At 38.3% G+C, this 22,177-nt stretch overlaps 3 protein-coding genes across 3 annotated transcripts; 1 reads left to right on the forward strand and 2 right to left on the reverse strand.

The window, feature by feature from the left end:
* Window positions 1-53: 53 nt before the first annotated feature.
* LOC141901047 (uncharacterized) lies at window positions 54-946 on the reverse strand. Its single transcript, XM_074788123.1, has 3 exons — window positions 863-946; window positions 550-653; window positions 54-122 (listed from the first exon to the last, which is right to left on the reverse strand). Exons 1-3 carry the CDS (start codon window positions 941-943, stop codon window positions 92-94), a joined length of 216 nt encoding a protein of 71 aa, XP_074644224.1. The 5' UTR covers window positions 944-946; the 3' UTR covers window positions 54-91.
* A 5,717-nt stretch (window positions 947-6,663) lies between these two features.
* LOC141901300 (rotatin-like) lies at window positions 6,664-18,802 on the forward strand. Its single transcript, XM_074788455.1, has 44 exons — window positions 6,664-6,706; window positions 7,197-7,384; window positions 7,472-7,655; window positions 7,764-7,880; window positions 7,971-8,055; window positions 8,127-8,241; window positions 8,321-8,465; window positions 8,784-9,172; window positions 9,294-9,464; window positions 9,618-9,830; window positions 9,909-10,021; window positions 10,160-10,283; window positions 10,366-10,608; window positions 10,690-10,829; window positions 11,060-11,228; window positions 11,311-11,410; window positions 11,497-11,606; window positions 11,757-11,874; window positions 11,979-12,075; window positions 12,222-12,275; window positions 12,409-12,612; window positions 12,738-12,959; window positions 13,039-13,341; window positions 13,451-13,585; window positions 13,680-13,755; window positions 13,836-13,964; window positions 14,054-14,149; window positions 14,231-14,389; window positions 14,474-14,581; window positions 14,724-14,907; window positions 15,017-15,120; window positions 15,204-15,333; window positions 15,419-15,608; window positions 15,845-16,065; window positions 16,228-16,368; window positions 16,449-16,613; window positions 16,754-16,930; window positions 17,033-17,133; window positions 17,207-17,284; window positions 17,385-17,511; window positions 17,610-17,821; window positions 17,901-18,060; window positions 18,145-18,267; window positions 18,361-18,802. The coding sequence occupies exons 1-44, from the start codon at window positions 6,664-6,666 to the stop codon at window positions 18,591-18,593; spliced, it is 6,696 nt and encodes a 2,231-aa protein (XP_074644556.1). The 3' UTR covers window positions 18,594-18,802.
* A 420-nt stretch (window positions 18,803-19,222) lies between these two features.
* Window positions 19,223-22,042, reverse strand: LOC141901297 (eukaryotic translation initiation factor 2 subunit 2-like). Its single transcript, XM_074788450.1, has 9 exons — window positions 21,917-22,042; window positions 21,425-21,569; window positions 21,227-21,321; window positions 20,968-21,139; window positions 20,819-20,877; window positions 20,584-20,732; window positions 20,436-20,492; window positions 20,250-20,335; window positions 19,223-20,008 (listed from the first exon to the last, which is right to left on the reverse strand). Exons 1-9 carry the CDS (start codon window positions 21,932-21,934, stop codon window positions 19,833-19,835), a joined length of 957 nt encoding a protein of 318 aa, XP_074644551.1. The 5' UTR covers window positions 21,935-22,042; the 3' UTR covers window positions 19,223-19,832.
* Between the last annotated feature and the right edge of the window lie 135 nt (window positions 22,043-22,177).

A 22,177-nucleotide genomic window follows, 5' to 3' on the forward strand; every position in this document is an offset into this window, starting at 1 on the left:
GTGAAGCAACTGTAAGATTAATTGCTAAAAGCAAACTTTTATTTTCATATATAGCACAGTTTTATTGGGAATTCCGACAAAAATGAAAATTCTAGTAAGGCTTCTGGTTGGGCATGTTACCGCTGAAAAATGCAAAAACCGATCATTCGAAATACCGTGTTCAAGTTAGTACAACAATTTCTAGGCTATGATTAAGATATATACATCTACATACTTTTGATACCGGCACATGTTAAGATTTTTGCAAGTTACGAATTTTCCAAATAAGCATCCAACAGACTAGATGTATTTATTTTGACGAAGGACAAATTGACGATCCGACGAAGCTTAATATAGTGGAACTCGTTAATACGAATCTTGTCAGGCGAAATTGAACCTTTCGTATCAAATGAGTTTCATATCATCCAAATCTTGATTGATATGCTTGTTAGCCGGGACATGTTGAAATCATCGAACTAAACGGGTTTCATCAGAATCGTATTAACGATGTTCAACTCAGTATTATCAACTTGTTGAGACCAACTGTCTCAGAGAAAACTTTACACTTACGGTGTTTCATAATTACAGACAACATAGTTCGCTTTACGTGTGGGGTCCGAGGTGTCGCAAACCTTGTTAAAACAGCCTACCCGAGTCGTATCTTTCCAGATTACCTATAGGCATAAACAAATGAAATGCGCATGTCATACGAATCTCTCTAAAGGTTATACCAGTTCAATTGTCGCTGATAATTCAAGAAATGCCCCTATATTTTCAAATTCAAAACTTCTATTCAACTAAAGATAATACGTTAGGCAATTCAAACTTGGTGTGAAAGCGAAAAATCCCTAGTCCCAAGGTATGCATTCCTTATCAAATTTACCTGGGTGAAATGGCCGCATGATTTTCCAACTGGCGCCGAACAAGAATTATCTTTATATTTATACCAATCCTTCTCGGCCATCCAGCTATCAACCGCTGCCGCTAACGCTTCGGAATTAGACATCACTACATTCGGTACGTTTGTTTTCATGTAGATATTTTCACCGTAAACGTGATTTTTTGCATTGTCGCTGTGACCGTACACACATTTCTCCGCCCAGGCCTGGGCGGCATTCTTCAGCGCGGACTTTCCAGACTATGGGGAATTAAAATTTGTGATAAATCGAAGATGGACGATGGTCGCAGTAGCAGTAAAGTATATGAATTGTTTCAGCACGATAGATCCCGAAACAAATAGAACTTACGAGAGGTTCAATCGGGTATCCGGAGCGCGCCTTATTATGGGCACTGACTGATATACTGGTTATGCCCGCTGATGAACTAGCAATCACTGAACACAATACCACGATTATCATGACAAGATTCATGTTCAAAAATCCTATGAGAGAAAGTAGTTAAGCTTTAAACAATAAGTATCTCGCTACCGTTCACGGGCGTCACCATGAGAGTGTTGGCTAGGATGCGGACGGCCCCCTTTTCAAATCCAAGTTCCGAATCTCTCGAAGTTCCAAATACGTTCTTCGAATTTCAAAACGTAAGACTATTTTAGAACATTCATGCAAATTTCAAGGATTCTGAAAATGCTCTTTTGCCTCGTTTGCCTCCGGCGCTTGGCGGATACGGAGCGAAGTATTATCGGGATCAGTTGCGATTTTATTAATTCTAACCCCCTCAAAAATCTCAGACATGCCCCGACCGTTTTATCATCATTGGACGTTTATAGACACTGAAGTGAATTATTAAGCGGTGCTTAATATAAACCATTATTCCTGATTGGCCTATCATCATTCGGCTTAAAGTTCTCTTTTAATGATATAACATTTAATCTTGAAATAACGAAATATCTTATCATGCCAGCTAACGGTGATCATCACTTATTGTTTTCAATGAATATGATTCTACCTTACCTTTTAGCCTTAGCTGAGATGCAATCAATACGCTGCTGCAGAGAGTGACATGACCAGTATATTCTTCTGGTTTTATACCTTGTGAATCATTTGAATTTGGTTGTTCAGAAGTAGTTACAAGAGGATTATATTTGTGTAATCCGGTAACGATAACTTCCCCCAGCGATTCATGTATTTAGAGATAATTGTCAAACGCACCTGTTTGTGTGGACTTTTCCAAACATCTCTATCTATCCTCGAAACTATCTCTCAAAATCCGGTGTTCAATAATCAGACTTGCGAAATTTGGAGAGTTGTGATTATCCCATTTCGAGTGACAAATCCCTTTGAGGATTTTTGTATTTCAGCAATAGCAATCGAATTTCGAGGATGATACGAAATCACGGTTTTTGATTATTACATTTATTTCGAGTGACAAATCCATGTGCGGATTATTTTTTATTCCGGCAGCAATGAATTTGTGATCAAAGTTTGGCTTTATTTAAACTAATCAAAAAGTTAACCTAGCAATTTAGATTTCCAAAATCTCAATGTGATAAATTAGACAGAAAAAAGGTTGACCTTGTAATATAGATATCCAAAATCTTGATGTATAAAATAGGCAGACAAAAAAGTTTACCTTGTAATTTAGATTTCCAAAATCTCAATGTAATAAATTAGGCAGAAAAAGTTAACCTTGTAATATAGATATCCAAAATCTTAATGTATTAGGTGAACTGTTAATGTTTGAGAATCTTTAGTTAAGACAAGGTGCAGCGAAAATTCTAGTCTTCTAGTGAAAATGATGTTAACGAAAATGAAATTTAGAACGTTAAGTTAATACTAAGCTTTCCAGGATGACTTTGTCTCTAGTTTGAATGCTTTTATGTTGAGCTATTTTTAAAATACAGTTCACTTGTCAACAAGGAACTTACATGATAATTCCTCGAGTACATACCTGTCATTTAGTGAGGTATGATTGTTGTCATGAAAATAAAAAAGACGTTTCTGTTTAAGAGTCTATGGTTTGACGACGTATAAACTCTAGTTTATAGTCTATACGTCCATGATTGGATTGTTTTTGAAATCCGTCCACGTGTTTGGGGAACTTACATTATAATTCCTCGAGCACACCTGGCATTTTGTATAATTGTTGTACACTGTATGAGAATAAATATGATTGAATTTCTTTATCTGTTTAGCTACTCTGAACTTTGTTAGTTCACCAGTCAGTGGTTTTGTATGTTATCTTGCAATCCACCTCTTTTTTCAACCCAATATTCCCACGAACATTGTGCGGAGACGAGGATGTCCGGAAAACATGATAATCGAATATTGGCAATACAGCTTACCACTTCAACCCGGACACACTAACACTTGTTGACCGGTTAGAAGCGAGTATTGAGCTACCGAAGAGTAATTACGAAATTAGCAATCATTTTTATTGTTACTATAGCCATGGGGCGGATCCAGACCGTATTGCCCAATACATTGTTTGTACGGTCTAAAATTTAAGTGCCTTTCGGCAATATTTTGTGATGGCATATATATTTCACCACCCGCTAATTTTATATTTCCACTGATGATCGGTTTGATTTTTATACACAGAAGCAGAGTCCTGAATAGTTAACTTTGCCTTTAAAAGTGGTATCCTTCTTTTGGGGTTATCATTACATGATTAATTACATGAGATTTGTGTTTCTCTTGTAAAAATCATTGTTTTTATTTTCTTCATGCTTTCGGTTAATGTAGCCAATGACCTCCTGATCATCTCTAAGGTTCGAACCCAGAAATTACTGATACTGGTTCATAGTGGTCCTGTGTTGAATAGAGGATGCACAGGGGTGTCCCGGGTTCAAACCCAGTAATTACTGATACTGATTCAGAGGGTCCTGATGCTGAATAGAGGATGTACAGGGATGTCCCAGGTTCGAACCCAGTAATTACTGATACTGGTTCAGAGTGATCGATGCTGAATAAAGGATGTACAGGGGTGTCCCAGGTTCGAACACAGTAATTACTGATACTGGTTCAGAGTGGTACTGATGCTGAATAGAGGATGTACAGGGGTGTCCCGGGTTCAAACCAAGTAATTACTGACACTGATTCAGAGTTGTCCTGATGCTGAATAAGGGATGTACAGGGGTGTCGCGACCGTACAGTGCTGTCGCTATGCTCATCGTTAGCGGGATTTTCATACACTAACTAAAGTCAACTCTGGCAATCGACGTGCTGTCCAGTTATACCCCGTGACCTTCGCTTGCCAGAGTTGACTACCGTTAGTGTATAAAAATCCCGCTAACGGTGAGCATAGAGGCAGCACCGTACAGTAAAATGTTGATATCTTAACAAAAGTAATTACTGATAACGTTTTCTCGCTATCAATTTTGTTTTGAGATTTTTAGTGCTCGAAAAATGTCGGCGTGGCCCGAATCAGCCACCATAGATAACTGATTCAGAGCGGTACTGATGCTGAATAGTACGGGGATGTCCCGGGTTCGAACCCAGTAATTACTGATACTGATTCAGAGTGGTACTGATGCTGAATAGAGGATGTACAGGGGTATCCAGGGTTCAAACCCATCATCTCGTTGTATGAGAGTAAATATAATTCTTTGAAATTCTTTATTTGTTTAGTTTTTTTAGGCGCGTTGGAGCAATTTTTGATTGCTGCGGCCAAATACCGATTTTGGACAGGTTTTAAATATTGCCGCGGCGAATTTACTTATTACTTGAAAAACGTGGTATTCAGAGAAAAAAATGTCATTCAGTAAATTATTGCCACGGCTTTCGCCGCTGCAGTCGCTGAACTTCCAATGCCACGCTACTCTGAACTTAGTTAGTTCACCAGTCAGTGGTTTATTATTATCTTGCAATCCACCTGTTTTTTTACCCAATATTCCCAGGCGCAGATTCAGGGGGTGCTTTGGGTGCTGCAGCACCCCCTTCTATCATACGCCGATACGATGGTCATAAAGGTGTGCCCCAGCTTTAGAGTCATCAGTACTTCTCCGATGCCGACATTTTTCCTGCATCTAAAGCCCGTCGTACGCCTTTGCGATTCATTGTATGATCCTCTTAAACCAGATACAAAATGTGGGTTCATTGTATTATCATAAAGGTACACTGTAACTTCTGAGCCGATCGCATCAAATCAAACATGTTTTATATTTTTGCATGCACTTTTTCCGTGCGAAAATAATCGTAAATGTGCGCGGGCTTGATATACTACACGTTGTGGATATTTTGACCGAAAGCCATCAGAATTCACGATGAAGCAGTCGTCATTTTGGCTGATAGAGGACCCATAGATGGAACTTGTCTTATTTGAGGTGCAATCTCCAGTACAGAGGGCATAAAGGTCAGATGATATCTGTAACGATCGTCGTTTAGCAAATGTTTTCGTGCCCATTTTATTTTCTCACGCTGTTGCCTAACATACAGGTATCAAATTTGAAATTTGATTTGTGGCTGTCTTCCTCGCGCTTTGAGACGACCTGGGGATCCATGACAGACCTGCCGTCTGTGCTTCTTGTTTCCCTGTATATATGACATCTCCAGGATGTCTCAATATGGATGGCTCAAAACGCATCTCGGGGAGAAAATTTAACTTAAAGATCCCACGGTCGGTATAAGTCCCCCTTGCGCTTTCACATTGACAGCACCCCCCTCTTACGAAATCCTGGATCCGCGCCTGATTCCCACCAACATGGTGCGGAGACGAGGATGTCCGGAAACATGATAATCGAATATTGGCAGATAGCGACCTGCCCTGAGAGGCGAATTTAATCTTCTGCAGATAGCGACCTGCCCTGAGAGGCGAATTTAGCTTCTGCAGTTATCGACCTGCCATGAGAGTCAAATTTAGCTTCTGCAGTTATCGACGTGCCATGAGAGTCAAATTTAGCTTCTGCAGTTATCGACCTGCCATGAGAGTCAAATTTAGCTTCTGCAGTTATACCTATGACGAGCAATTATCGCAACACGAGGAAGCTCCGCCTTTTAATGGAGTAATTAACCATTATGTTCATTTTGTTTTATTGTCGCAGAAAATGAATAGAACACTAGAATTAATAACCTAATACTCTAATTATTATAAAAGAATTGGAGTGACAGCTCACACCTCGGCCAGTACCCGACCTATGAGCGGTTGTGCCTTCACACTGTAACAACTTTAATGTTCAAGAACATAAGAAAATTATTCTAATTTCAATTTCAATTTATTCATCATAAATCCAAAGTATAAGATCGTGAATGAAGAAAAACAACAATAACAACAAACAGACAAAAACAAAAAGACTGCGCAATGAAAGAAAAACAATGAGAGTGAGAAGTAATACACCACTAGGGCCAACATCCGATGCAATTTCTAAATGGGGGGTCGTTCGAACGGACGAAGTCCACTTGGCTAGTACGGGCCTAGCCGTGAGGAGATCCGAGAGCTATCCGTACGGGTCCGGCGTACGAATAGCCACTTTGAAATTTTAAATTTGAATTTGTACAAAATGACAAAATTGTTGACTAATAGTAGCTGAGAGCAATAATAACCACTTACTGAAACGATGTAAAATTATTTTTAGGCTTTTTAACGATGGAATGACTATTAATATGATATTCCATACTTAAGTTTCAGTTTTCCAGCAGATCTAAATTTCAATAGACTGGTAAAATGAAAAATAAACTAGAAATTACACTGAAAATACATCGCCCTGTTTTCATCGTTTCATTATGTTAGATTACTATTTTTCATTTGAACTAGGAAGTAAATATTAGGGCGCTTAATTTCAAGAGGATGATGACGAGTAAAGTCGATTTAAAGCTTCTATTCTCGAAGCTTGGTGAGTTTTCTTAATTCTTTTTCACTTGTCAGAACGTGTGAAGTGTGAAACTATTTGGATTGGTATTGCAAAAAATGCTTTTTCCCAGCCTTTGACTTGTTGGCTTTTGTGGTGTGTGGATGTTGTTAATAATAAATAATGTTAGTTTTTAGGAACTGGTTATTTAGCCGGATCCGGTTACTACGGGTCCGGTGAGTGAACCCTGGCCTTGCTCTTGTTGAGAAAAATTGAATTAAAGAAATCTAATCTTTAGCAGCTTACTCGGTCCCTGGCTGGCGTTGCCTCCTCTTACGAGGGCTATCGATAATCAAGTAATTGGCTTTTATAATCGGATGGGTGTATGGCTTCGGAAAGTATCTGATTGTGCAACTAAACCATACAGTCTCAGACAGGCTCCCTCTCCTCAGTCGGTCCACTCATTTCCTTCAATGCTAAAACGTTTTATAAAGATATCACGTCGGTCAGATTGTTTTATGATATTTAATTATAGGTCACAAACTTGAGGAGATTCGAGTGCGGGCGCTTAAGAACATTTGCTCCAAGTTAGAACACAAAGTCATATGCGCAGCGGATTTAATCCAAGAAAAGCAGTTGTTCATCGCTTTATTGGAGTGGTTTAATTTTCCATCAGTGTCTGAAGAAGATGAAGTACTCAAGCTCATTCTTTGCCTTTCAAAAGTATGAAATATGTTGAATGCAATTAGATAATTATGATAGGGCCAAATGGAAATGAATTGCCATAAAATCTTTTTGCATTTCTTTTAGCATTCATCGGGTGCTCAGATTCTGTTGGATATCGGCGCCGTCGCGTTCTTTTCGAACTTGAGACGAAATTCTGAACAGGGCCGAATTACGGTTATCGATGAAATCGTTGAAAATTTGTTCAAACTGCCAGAAGGCAAAGAACCAGAACAGGAAGGTACTCCATGTTTGTTCATTCGAAACGAAAGTAAGTATTCAATGCACCAGATGCAAAATACTTTGATCTTAAAATCATCCAATTTGGTTTAAAAGACTTGGAGATTGATTATTTTGATATATGCTACACTTTGTCTAGATCAACCTCCTTCGCGAAATGAACCATGGAAGTATGATCCGAACCGGGACGGAGCCCAAGTTGGATATTTCAGTCAAAACAACTCACAAGATGAGAACGAGTTGAATAAAGAATCAGGTTATTTGATATAATTCAATCAATAATTTTCATTATATGAATAAGAGCCTTTGATGGGTTGAACATCATTTCATGGTTTGATATTTTTAGATTCAGAGTCTGGCTTCAAATTTCCATGCTACCCATGGTTATCATTGACTGCAACTGATCGCCATGTGCTTGAATCCACAAATAGGTAAGTCAGTATGCCTGAAAATAGTCTTACACATATATTACGGCAGCTTAAGTATATTTTGTCTTCTTCAGTTCATTATGCAGTAAAGATGAGGACCATGTTGTCAGTGCTTGTGAATTCCTTTGTGATGTTGTCTTCCCAGATTTTCCAGCTGAAATCTTCATCCAGAGACCTGCTATAGTAAAGGTAACTTATCGCTTATTAATCAAACAAGTTAATTTTGGCATTTTTTGTTCACAATTAGGCCTACTAATAATCTTTTCAGAGTCTTTTGTCATTGCTGAAGTTGTCAGAGGAGAAATACGTTCGAGCTGCGGTTGAAGCATCAAATACACTGTCAAGGCTTAGTGCTGCTCTTCATTCGCGTTTGCGTTATTACCAAGATCCGATATTTTATACTCCTAAAGCTGGTACGTGTGAACTTTCCCTTGTAATTCGACTGAGATGTTCGTAGACTTCAGAACAGGGTGGCCACTTACCTGGAAGTCAGAATTTTGTTGAGATTGCTAGATCAGACGTAAGATCATACAGTTTTGTCTATGTTTTACATATTTGACTGTGTTCATTGATTGGATTCTTAGCAGATCAAGTCAGGGAAATCAGTGTACATGTCAGGCTAAAAACAAGTCAAATAAAAGTGGTCATGCTTTTGGACTTGGTTTTGAAGCATGTTCTTGGTTTGAGACTCAAATGGTTTGTTTATAGAATTTGATTTTTTCAAAATTCAGATGTTTCGGTAAGCAATTCGTCATCTAGTGACCCGAGTAATAGCAGCTCGAGTCAGCTTCTGTCTCACGGTCGGCTTCGCGGCGATGGTCGCGACGGTGAAAGCTCGAGCGCTCGAAGTTCCCGTTCAAATTCATCGAGCAGTCATCCGCCACCGATCAGCGGTAGTCATTTAGAGGATCGCAATGACATCATGACGTTGCAATTCAATCAAGTATCGCTTCCGCATTATTGCGTCATGGTCATTATCAGAGCAACGGAAAACCTGTGTTCAGACAGTGAGAAAATTGTTGCCAAATCGTTGGATTTACTTCACGAAACTTTAAAACTGTTAATGGAGACGATAACGGAAAGCATTTGGACAGACCACGCAGCGGCTTCTAAGGAACTGGTAAGTCGTTAAATGGAAACAAATTAGTTGCAAGGATTTTATATCAATGACTTATTGCAGTCTACAAAGAAGTTGAGTTGAATTGAAAAGCCAATTCGTTATTTTCTTGCCTCAAAAACAGGTTGAAAACCTCAAGGAATGTTTAGAGAATATTTCAAATGCTTTGCAACACCATCATCATCTTGTCGCTGGACAGGTTGAGGGCAATGATATATCTATGCATCGTATGGCGTACGTCGGCACAGGAGTCTTCCTGTCTCAACTGATGATTTCGCTTATTCCTGTCAGTGTTGTAAGTACCCTTTAGGTTAGAATTAAGAATCAAAAATAAAACAGTAGCGGCTGACTATTAACCTTCAGTAACTTCTTTAATCTGATGACAATTTGAAATTGATGATGGTATTTAAGTAATTATCACATATGTACATGGATCTACAATCATCAGGTGGAACATGTTTTGCCGGACAGTTTGAAAGCTGAATTATTCAACCTTGTATTCGATGAGGCGATTGCGCAGACGTACAGTAACATCAGGCATTCGCTTATCCCCTATTTGGCTATCGTCAGTCCAGATGAATACATGATTTATCAGTCGGTGATGAAAGTTTGCCTTTCGATGCAGAGCACTTGCAAGTTTTTGCTCGACTCGCAAAATGCTGTAAGTTGATATTACTCGAAACGCTCCATTCCAAAAATAAGCCAAACAAGGTATTTTATCATTGTTTTAACATTGCAGGAAGATGCTGATCTTTCTTCTTGTCTTGCAATGGCTGAAGATTCACTATCCAGCGTACGTTATCACCGAAGCAAAAATCTTATTTTGCAATTAGTGAAATTAGCATCACAAATGTGAGTACAAGATGGTCTTCAATGGGTCGTAGATTAGCTTTGATAATGGCTGCATAGTTTGAAAAACTATATTTATAGTTTGAAAAACCTATTTATAGTTTGAAAAACCTAAAAGCAAACAACTGCTACGTTTTCTAGTTGCAGACAAGATGCTGATAGAGCTTTATTAGAAGGAAGTCAAAGCGTGTTGTTGAAGTATCTCGCATTTCCTGTGCCTCAGATAAGACAGATGACATATACAGCAGTTCTCGACATGGTGAAGGTTTGTAATGATCGTATCTTAAGATAAAACCTGTGATTTGTAGTGTACTGAATGCTCGTCTAATCTTCTATAATGTGTTTAGAATTGTCTCAATGTTGAAGAAGCTGCCACTCCCAACAGTAATAGATCGGCCGGAATCAGATTTCTTATCAATCAACATATGTTGTATGAAATGTGCTGTTTTGGAATGACCGACTCTCAAGCAGATGTATCTTCAATTGCTCAGGAACTAGTGTTATACTTGTTACAAAGCGAGTTACTGCTGCCCGGTGACCAGTGGCAAACTGTACTTCAGACCGTTACTACTGTTTTACCAATATTACAGGTAACTAACTACCTTTTACAATCATTAATCTCTGATGAAGTGTTTATAATAACTTGGAATTATATTTTCTGGTCGATTCAGGGATTCTCCGATGCTTACACTCCACTCGGACAATGTGTCATTGGTCTTGTGCAACCAGATCCACATTCTCAAACATCCGTTGTACCTCGTCTGGAGCGTTTACGAGGCACATTGAGGATGCTGTTCTCCGCTGAGTCAAGGTAATAATGAAGGTCAAATCTAGAGTCCAGTTATACGGTACGGTCATGATTTAGTTGCATTGACTGCCGAGAATCAATGAGCTATGAATGAAACTCACGTTTCTCTGTTGATTCAAGGTAATAATGAAGCTCAAATCTTGGGTCCAGTTGTATGTTACAGTCATGATTTAGTTGATGATATGCATCAACTATTTTGCATCAATAAGCTATGAATTAAACTCATGTTTCAGAGTGAGATCAGAGGGTTTGTCAAGGTTAGCGTGGTTCATGACACACGAAGAAGGCATCACCAAATTACCATCATTTGCCCAACTGGATATCTCAAAAATATCGAGCAGATTTGTAATCGACAACCCTATCCCAATTCACCCATCTGGATCCCCAATTACTGTCTTTACTGTAAGTATATACACCAGACGCAATTTGGAATTTTTCGATTTCAAAAATTCTTATTCAACTCTAAGATGATTAATGTTTTCAGTCCGATGAAATGTTGAAAGTCTTCGAAATATTTCATTCAACGACGGTCGAAGCTAAAGTGAAAAAGTCAGCTGCAGATCAACTAGCTATCATGATGCAGGGTAAATGAAATTCCATTGCTGTCTGTCATCCTAATTTACGGGAAATTATAACGATGTTATGTGTTCATGTTTCTCTATTTCAATAGACGGAACACTTCATAAAGCTTTCATGAGAAGAGGTGGATTGGATAAGATATTTGAGATCATAAATGCTGCTATTGTTAAACCCACGATGTCTGAACAACAAAACCACCAGGTAGTTTGAATTAGATTGTTGAAATTCAGGCAGTAAAAATTTGACTTATGTGTCCTTTCTGAAATTGAATTTAGTGGAATTATATGCAGAAAGAAAGGTGGTAAACTTGTCTTACATGATAATTGTAATACCCGGTACACATATCTCTAGGATATCAAGCATCTGCTAACCCCGTGTGTTACGATGCTTCAATACTTGTTGTACTATGATTCATCCCTGCGACACCGACTTAGCCATGAAATGGATACATACCTTCCTATTGTTAGAAGTAAGTCCATTCAAGCTGATCATAATCACTTAAAACGATTTCGTGACAGGTAATTTTTAAAATTAAACCGAATTCTGAGATATTTATGATATTTATACATGTAGGTTCTCTGATGCTGGCTGATGATGGTACAATGAAAACATCAGCTGCATGCGTCCTAGCTCTGATGTTGTTTGATGAAGTCTCTGCTATGGATGTTTGGTATGTACAGTTGATAAACCCTGCCGGAAAATGAATTGAAGATGAAGTCAGTAGACAATGCCTAGTACAGTTTTCCCTTTGGAAACTGATCTGTATTCGATAAATGTAAATCGAATAGTAATTGTGACTCAATTGATTTATTACAGGAATGAAGATGATCATAGGAAAGGCTTCAGTGTTCCAGCTTTTGTGATGGATAGGTAAGATGAACAAGTCTGAAACAGAAATATTCGTTCATTAAAAGAGAGTTAATGATATTACAAAGGCTATTTAGTACTGATACGAGAACAAAAAACTACAAATACTTGAATATTGATGCCGATTATTTTTCAGATTCAAGTTCCCATTTGCTTGCAATACTCATCATATAACAAGCCCTCATCGCATTTCTAGCCCACCGGTTGGTGGGGATCCTCTGCAGGCTGGAATGCCCGCTGAGATGCTGCGCTGTGCGTGGAATGTTGCCTGGCACGGTGACATCGAATTACTTCTGAAAAATATCTCGAGAATCGACAGTTTTCGCGAAGATCCTTCCGAGTAAGTTTCAAACGGGGCATAAAGACCCGCATTCATGATGTCGCTATGTGCATACTTGTAAACTTTTATTCTTTCAAAGTTTATTATCAACATTGAATGTAGCTTGATTGTTGATCTTGTTCTAGGTATTCTCAGAAGTTATTGTTGTCCGCCATTGATAAACTGCTGTTGAAATCGACATATTTACCTACGTGTCTGTTGAACGCTATCTACGGCGTTATGAATGCTCATACTCATGAAGCTGTTCAGAGTAGTATAATCCGTTTAAAATCGTATCTCACGTGCAGTAAGCCATTCGCCGACAGTAGTTTATTGCATAAACTGAAGATTCCTGAAGCATTTCAAAGGTAACAAACATCGAAATGTTCAATCTGGAGTTTGCATTCCATCTCATCTGACATATCGATATCATTTCATTTCAACCAGGTTTTTACAAGTGATACCTGCCTCGGGACACGATGAGAAACTCCTCGCTGAAATTCTGTCGTTATTTCGCACGATTCTCAACTGGGCGCCAGACATCGACGTTCGTCTCGCCTCGTGGATGCAGCAGATTCTCGACCAGCCGAAAGGACCGATCATGAACATGCTGGCGAGACCTGATGCTCGCGGCGAGATGGGAGAAAAAGTGCTCGGTATTTCAATGCAGACGGTTCGTCATCTTAATCGACACTTGTTGATGTTTGTAGACATAGTTGTTTCACAGCTTTCTTACTCTGATCAACCTAGGTATGCTCTGTCAATTCTTTACCAATTTTTACACCAGTTTGGGAATTCCTCGGGGAGTTACATACATTTCAAGTAAGTTTATTCATTTCTAATGCGTCATTTCTTTCAGGAAACTCACCGAACCGGGAGCAGGAGATCTTGCGCAGAATTTATGCAGTAAGCTGAACGTATCTGACGCACCGCATTTCTATAATCTATCGGCTCTAGAAACGACGATCCAGTGTCTGATGCACATAACAGCTCGGTTCGTTAATACCAATGAAATATGATAACAAAAAATAATACATGTACACGCTTTGAGCATTGGTGGAAATTATACATTGTTTGTTGTTATTTAGGCCTGGTTGGTCTGATGGATTATCAGTTGAAGATGGTTCAACAGGATGTGAACAACTATTATCTTGCTTGTTAGAGGTAAGGTAATTCGTCTTATAGAATCCAAGTCATTTGTACATGATGATATACTCGTGCTTACACTCCTTTTCATTTTAAAGGTTATCTCTGCATTTCACCTCGGGAGAGCAGACGTATCGTTGACATATATGGGTCGCGGTGTGACGAAATGTGCTGCGATTTGTCTCAACCAGCTGGCTCAAGAAATGGCTGTAGTTTCAAACGATAAGGTATTTTCTGAAAATTTGTTTATAAATAAAGGAAGAGGTAAGATTATAATCTTCTCTCTATAAGCATGCTTTCACTTGTATTCTTTCAGGATTGGCCACTGAAATGGCTGTTCACTCAACAAGAAAAGGAAGCACAAGCTGGTTTACATTGGTTGTTCCCGTTGTGGGCATACAGAGATCCTATCGTAAGTTAATGTCATCTAAATTTCAAACATGATATATACTTAAATCAAGCTCTTTATCATTCATTGATTTTCATCATAAAGGTTAGATGTGCGGGTTTGGGTATTGCCGTGACGTTGTCTAGCACTTCAATCGGCCAAGCTACTCTGGTTACATCTTGCCAACATCTAAACAGTGGAATCTGGGGCATAGCTTTAGACATTTTGCTGGATCACTACGAATGTAGTATGGTTCGAAGACAGGTATTTCAGATTTTTGAACGAATCATCTACATACAATTATCCCATTTAGAGTATAAACTAAAACTATTCAATAATGATTTTCAGGCCGCGTTGTTGTTGATTAATCTAACGTCACAACCTATGCCAAGTGGAATTGCCGAAGCCGTACAAAATGTATGGCAGGGACCTGTTGTACAAAATGAAGAAAATGGGGTATGTAGAATAGATCGAATATTCTACATCCAATTACCACGCTTCATATAAATTATATCAATTATGATAATTCATTTAGACAATTCCATCAGATATCATTTTGAAGTAGGATTTCAATGTCGTTTATTGTTTGTACATGTAGGTTTCATTGGTTGGAACTTCCGCGTTGTTGATTCTGCTACATCATCGTCAGTTTTATCAGGAGATATTAATCCTGCTCGCGAACTATTACCCGCATCCAGCCATTCAACCGACAAGTGTTACTTCAACGACGCCAAGTGGGAATAGTTCTCAAACGACAGAAATAACTGGCACCCCTGGATCAGGTTTGTTAGTGATTTAGAAAATGCATTCATAGTTCGGAGTTTACTGTGTACATGTATATGGATGTGTGAGGTGGAATTGTTGTAAGGAGTTCATTATTATTATATATAGGCTCAAGTAATGTTAGCAACGCTGCAGATCAAACTATATCCATCATCAACAGTACGATAAATGAAGCTCTCAAGGATGAGACTGAACTTAAACAAGCAGGACAAGTAAATTTCACAAGTGTTTTGTACTCTTCTGACAAAGCTGTAATACTGCCTACGTGTTTTATCATTCGTATTCGTATTTGTAGGTTTTGACATCGACCCCTGATGAGGTATTGAAGCAGAATGTGAGCGGATCTCTTACTCCGGCGTCCCGGCGAAGTACACCACGGGTTGCACGGGCATCACCGCGAATGTCTCCACGAGCTGCTGGTCAAGGTACTACACGAACTGAAAATATGAATTATATGTTGAGTTCTAATGAAGGATTATGTGACCTATAACGTCTATACCTGTATTGCAGGTCATATGTATCGTGCGGCATCTCGGGCAGCGAGCAGTATTGATTCAGAACCGATGCCTGAATATCAGGCAGTTGCTACCCCGGCGCTTGTAGCGGGAGTTTGCCACCTGTTGACGAACCTTGTCACAATCGTCCCTCATGACACAATGCTCTTTCTACAGAGAGAGAACATCCTGCAAGTTTTGTTATGGTAGGTTCTTACCTAGCCTTCAATTAGTTATATCCTGCTTATTGTGACGATAATGATAACAATGATAATCTGTAAATTTGTGTAGCACCTGTTTCATTGGAGAAATTTTCCCCAGCGCTTTATGGTTAGTGAAAACTGCATATACAGTCCATACACAGATGTTTCAGACTGTGTCTAAATGTGTTCAGATCATCTTATTACCCTAGATATGAATTTGCAAGTACGTTTCTTTTTAGTATGTTAGAAGATGAACTATTAGAAGCGTACTGTGCTGAACTACGAACTGCTCCTGATAAACGATACTATACAGTTTTCTCCGATATCATGGACATGTACGCGAAGGCGTTGGTTTTACTACAAGCATGCTGCTATCACGACGTACAGTTCAGAGCTCTGCTTCATCAGTACACAGACAGAATGAAAAAGGTTGCAAAGCTCTTAGCAGTCAATTCAGATGGTAAGACACATTTTTGTATAGATTTTAGCCAGATCTAACTACTGATAGTTGTATCATGGTTACCTTTTTAGCTTAATTACCATTCATGATATGAGTAGGTAATGTCGTCGGGCATTATTTTACCTGTTGTTGCCACTTATGTGCGGATACTTGATTTTATAGGTACTACTGATGTCATTTCTTCGTGCAATGAAATGAAACAGCAAGTATACAACTTCTTCTCAACATTACTGAGTTTAGGCAGGCGACAAGCATTCACTGACCTTACAAATGTTTTCGTACCGCTATGGGATATACTGACAGGTAAGTTAATTAGAATTCGATGATTCTAATGTACGTCTCCCTAGATAATGCCGATGAAAATTATAGTGGCATTTTTTCAGATTCAATGACTAACATCATCGGATCGAAGACAGAGATGTCTATACAAGTATCGTGTCTTCACGCAATGGCTCTGATCTTTAAAGAAGGTGGAAAGATAAATAGTAAAGGACCAGAATATAATGGTATGGCGATGACTGATGTGTTGGCTGAAAGCAAGAAATCTGGTAAATCATTTCATTTCAATCTTTCACATATTTTTGATTTCTAGTTTCATTTGATTATGATTTTTACTTAGTCAGATTTTAACTCATTTATTGATAAAAGGAAAAAATTATTTACGGTGAATATGCAATGTATATTTTAGTAAAAGCGGGTGAGAGTCAAGCGACTGGAAGTATCCTGTGCGAGACATTAGTGACGGCATACGATTCTGTGGCAATGCAGGTATCGAATCAAGACAGCGTAGAAAAGCTGGCAGTCATCGGTGCACTGAAATCATTGCTAGCGGTCAGTCAAGATGCCAAACAATATGCTCTAGATGGTAAGAGTGAATGAAGAGATTTATCTTGAAATTTTGTCTTTCGATGGATTTGTGTTAACGTTTACCACTGCATGATATTTATGTTTTGATTTACTGTTGAAGCTGGTCTGGTAGAAAGTATAGCTGAACACATTAAACATACACATGCAAAACTGAATGCCGAGTCGCTACAGCTGGGAAGGTCTTCAAACAAATCAAAGAAGGTAGAAGATCAGCAGTCAGGCCAAAATTGTCTGAATGATAGTGTTATCTAATGAAATCGTTTTTACATTCCAGGAAGAGCAACTCATGCATGAATTGATTATGACTTTTGACTTGCTGAGAAATTTCATGTATCAAAACTATGATGTTAAGGTAAGCATTTGTTTATATGCATTTGTTTATGATGTCTTAGGTTACGAGTACCCGGTAAGTACTGGTAATATTCATTTGATCATTTAATATCTATTCATAGGCATCATGTCATCAGTGTGGTTTGAGTAGTATACTTCATAAGATGTGGTCGTGGTGTTTAATTGATGGTAAACTTATGAACGCAACACTTTCTCTGATTGCTACTTATTGCGCCAGGTGTCCCAATGGTATGTTATAATCCAGCAACATTTACATGCACTGTGCCTTGAATTCAAAAATACATGTACCCAGTAGTTCATATTTCATGTAGTACTGATACTTTCAGCTTGTAGTTCACTGGCGTTCACATCACCTGTCGCTGTTTCCGATGTTCCCGGACCCAGAACGCAGCACAGTAACAATTCAATGGTCCACTGTCTGATCAAACAGGTCGCTAACAAAAATGTCACGAAAGAGAACAGCTCAACTCTGAAACTGATTTACGATATTCTTGCTACTCTGATGCAGTCTGCAGAATGCCGCGGCATATTGTGGAAGGTTAGGAATTAATGTGCTTTGAAATATGCATATACGGTATTAGTAAATTGGCCAAACTAATTTTCGTGATCTTATGTAGAGTAACTTTTTGTTGAAATTTTCGACCATGGCGCCGAAGAAGACTACAAATGCTGGCAAGAAACCTAAAGAGAAACAAATGGAAGAGATGTGTTGGCTGCAGCTTCTTGCCAATCTTTCATTCTCCACTGAAGGACAGCAGATGATCCTTAAAATTAAAGGTTGGTTTCAAGATTTTTTTACCTAAAAGTAAATACTGGTAATGTCTTCAACCAATAATGATCGCCTTCCATTTCCGTTTTCAGATTCAGTGAATATTCTGATTGACTTTTGTCACACGACCTCAACCCAATATATGAACTATGCAGTGCTCATACTCAGAAATCTGTGTTTCCATGCAGTCAATAAACCCAAACTTTTATCAAATGGTAAGAAAATTGACTCAATGATCATCTGTTTAACAGTCACAGTGTCATTGTATATATGTTCAAAATATCAAGTAGATTTTAATCTTTTTGTAGAAAAACTTCTGCCGTGTTTTGTGACATGTCTGAAATCGAAGAATGATCAGATCATTGCCATAGCAACTTCGGCCCTCCATGCGCTGTTGCACAACAATCAGAAGGCTCGCGTGAATATGAAGAACGCTTTCATTCCTCAGCGTATACAAGAATGTTCGGAACGCTTGAACGCAGATACTCATCGCAAAATACTAGAAAGCATGATGGCTGTACTGGTTCTGATCAAAGATTAGATTAGTGTTCCGATTTATTTTAAGTTGACAAATGAAGACCACCATGCTTGTTTTAAGGAGGAACATGTGTTATGGTAACATTTGGAACGTGTCATCTTGTGTCATGCTGGATTTGGCACATAAAACTATGCTCTTTCATTCAATTTACGAGATTGTAGTAGTTGGATGCTTCATCAATGATTGTGTAAGATAGATTTGATATGCATTTAAAGGCGACACAGATTGTATTATTATCTACTTAATTTTTTGGCAGGTCCAAATAAAGGTATTCATTTCTTAGAAAACTGCAGTGGTGTTCATTTGTAGTCGTTCCTGTAGTGTCATGGTTTGTAACGACTCTACTGTTTAAGGCCCCCAGCCAAGCACAAATTACTGATGGGCATTTGTCTAGTACCATGTCTATCATGGGCACAATTCACTAAAAGGAGCTGAAAAGACAATAAGTGCCTACTTTTGCTTAAGCCTTATTACAAAACATTCGTCTTTTTAAAGGGATTCTCCATATTTCTCCAAATAAACAACCGCCTCTTGTCAGAATGCTACTCTATATTTTCTTGTTAGTCAATAACACTGATCCATTATATGCCGGAAAGTAAACCTCAATAAATACATTGAAAACCAACCAAATATTCAGGTAATGAAGAGACATGGCTGAAAATTTATTATACATGTATTCCAGTAACCTTCACAAAAATCAATACAAACAAATTGTGCATCCTTCACCAAAACTTGAATGCTCATCATAATTGAGTGTCCAGTTCCATAGTTGAGGATCAGATTTGATTTGACAAGTACACAGTAATTCCGCAACTGTGGAACTGGGGTCTTACGTACTCGGATTGGATCTTAATAAGTGTTAAAAGATATCGGCTCTCGGTTATTGGTCGCGAGATATTTTTTAATTCACAACGTATCTTTTCAACTATAAAGCACCGTCAACAGCTACACGCAAGTCCAAGATTTATAAACGATTATCGCAGTGAATGTTCTTGCGCCGCGACTATTACATGATGTATCTATGAGATGAATATTTTTGCGAATGCTGTACATGTAGAACAAAATTTGAATGACAAATCCTCGTCGAATAAGACAATATTCTCCACACCAGTTACTACAACGTTCTAATTCCGCAATAATAATCATTTCAGTATTTATTAGGATATTCAACCACACAATCTCCTCTCTCTTTTGCTATTGAAATTTGCGATAGATCCGATATAAAGTGTTCTCGTGTTATTTCTAGGTGGTTTTCGCTCGTATCGCCGCACGTTTGCCAGTAACCGCTTGGAAACCGGACTTGATACTGGCGACGCTGCACCGCGAGCCGCATGTCTCGCATTGCAGAAAGAATAAACGAGTGTCTTTTTGTAAGATTGTATCCGGCGACCGACACGTGTGACAAGTCACGTATTCCTCTGTAAAAATAAAATTTTACAGTTTTGTCAATAAGGTGCTATTGAACCAATGAAAGTAAGCATGGAACAAGGGCAGATTTATTGGAGACTAGTCCACTCCCTTCAAAATTCAAATGGGCGTTCCAAAAATGGACAAAAAATAAATCTAGATGGGTTGCGGTGAGGTCCACCCTTTTCAAAGAATCCTAGATCTACCCTTGCGGAGGATCTAAATGTATGTTACTAAATTGTCAACACTTACTAATATATCTTCTTAGTACATTTTCTATTTGTTTTGCTTGAAATCTTCCTTTTATAATGAGTTGATTGTTACCATCCACCGAACCACTGCGCGAGAAAAGTTACAAATTATATTATTTACGAATTGTATTTTTCATTACATTACTCAAAATATAATCTACTTCATAAATCTCGGAGGTATGCCTACCTAGTACCCAATTCAGCCAGTAAGAAAGCTAATAAATGTTTAGGCTGTCTGTGTAACCTGAAAGATAGAACATACAACAATAATAGCTGGCAACAAATCGAAGAAATGTAGGCAATAATCAAATCGAGTGTAATTTTTCTCAACATACATTTTACAAAGTTCTGTGAAATTGACGAAGGCCGTTCGCCTGGTTCCAACCCTCATAACCTGCGGCGGTTTCATGACTAATCGTTTTTTCTCGCCCGCTAGAATATCCGGATTCTTCTCGCGCATAATGTCGAATACCCGTTGTAATAACTGTAACAAGAACAACATCGCATGCATCAATTTTTTTCTTACTCGGTCGTTGACGGTTCGAGCGTTACTGATTTTCATATATCTACCTCATCGTATGTGTAATCCCGATCTGTATTCGCCCAGGCTTCTCCACTTTCATCTTCTTCTGCAATTTCAAAAAAATAATTTAGTATCTTAGTGAGTATAAAATATACAAAATTTGGCTAGGACGTTTTCCTCCTAAAAAGACGCTAACCATTTTGTTCACTGTCTGGTTTTTCGGACAGTATCACGTCGATCTTCTTATTTTTGCCTTTTTTCTTCTTTTTCTTTTCGCCTTTGAATCCTAAATCTAAATCTAAGTCATCACCGATGTCAGCTGCATCGTCGACGTCCACCGACACTGGGGCATCCTCTTTTTCTGCTTCCTAAAATAATAATTTATACGATAGATTTATGGTGAAAAACAAGGTCGAACAATACGTGCATTGCACTATTGATAGAATCGAACCTACCTCCACAGCCTCTTTCATATCATCCATATCAAACTTCTTCTTTGCTTTTTTCTTCTTTTTCGTTTTCGAAAAGTCAAATTCATCTAAATTCAAATCTGAAAATGCAAAATAAATTCAAACATCATCCTTAAAATTGACGGGTCAAACGTTTTCATCACAAGGGAAATCAAACATATTGAAACGTCATGTTATGCATACCATCATCATCTTTATTTTCAGCCTCTTCCTTTTCTGGTTTCTCCACATTCGTCTCAGCTGGGGGCGTATTCTCTGCATCAACGATCAAATTTGGATCGAACGTCATCTTCTTCTTTTTCTTCTTCTTCATAGAAGTGTCAAATGACTGGAAAAAAATGAACAGGGACTGGTTGTGGTTGGGTGAAACACTGAACATAATTGGTTGGCTTATTGTCAAGCTCTGCTGAACTGAGCCAATTCTAGTATTCAGAACAAAGATTTGACGAAAGGATGAAACTGAATAATCTAGAACTGAACCAATTTTCGCTCTAGACATATCACAAAAAGAAACTGGAACCAGCCGGGTCCTGTTCTCTATGGCTATTATTAACTAGCTAAACGATTTAAGAACAGACCAAGTAAAATAAACAGCTGCTGAAATGTTTGACAATTTTATTGTCAAGAGGGACACATTTTGGACTGAAATCGATTTCAACTTTTATACATTCTTACCAGTTCGTCTTCAGCCATGTTTGTTATAGTGAAATATGAGGATTTCTACACAATTTCGTCGTTATTTCTCGTTATTCCGGGCCGTGTTTCAATCGGTCAACTTGCGTCAGCCACATGAAGTTGACTCCGAGGTGAATATTTTATTAACTTTTTTCTTATAATCCTATTCTTACATTAGATTTCTGAATTCTAAATTTATGATTTAGTGTAGAGTAGGCTAATACAAAACATTTCAAAACAACATCAATTTGTTTCCAAATT

Source organism: Tubulanus polymorphus, chromosome 3 (genome assembly GCF_964204645.1).
Source record: "Tubulanus polymorphus chromosome 3, tnTubPoly1.2, whole genome shotgun sequence".
NCBI lineage: Eukaryota > Metazoa > Nemertea > Palaeonemertea > Tubulaniformes > Tubulanidae > Tubulanus > Tubulanus polymorphus.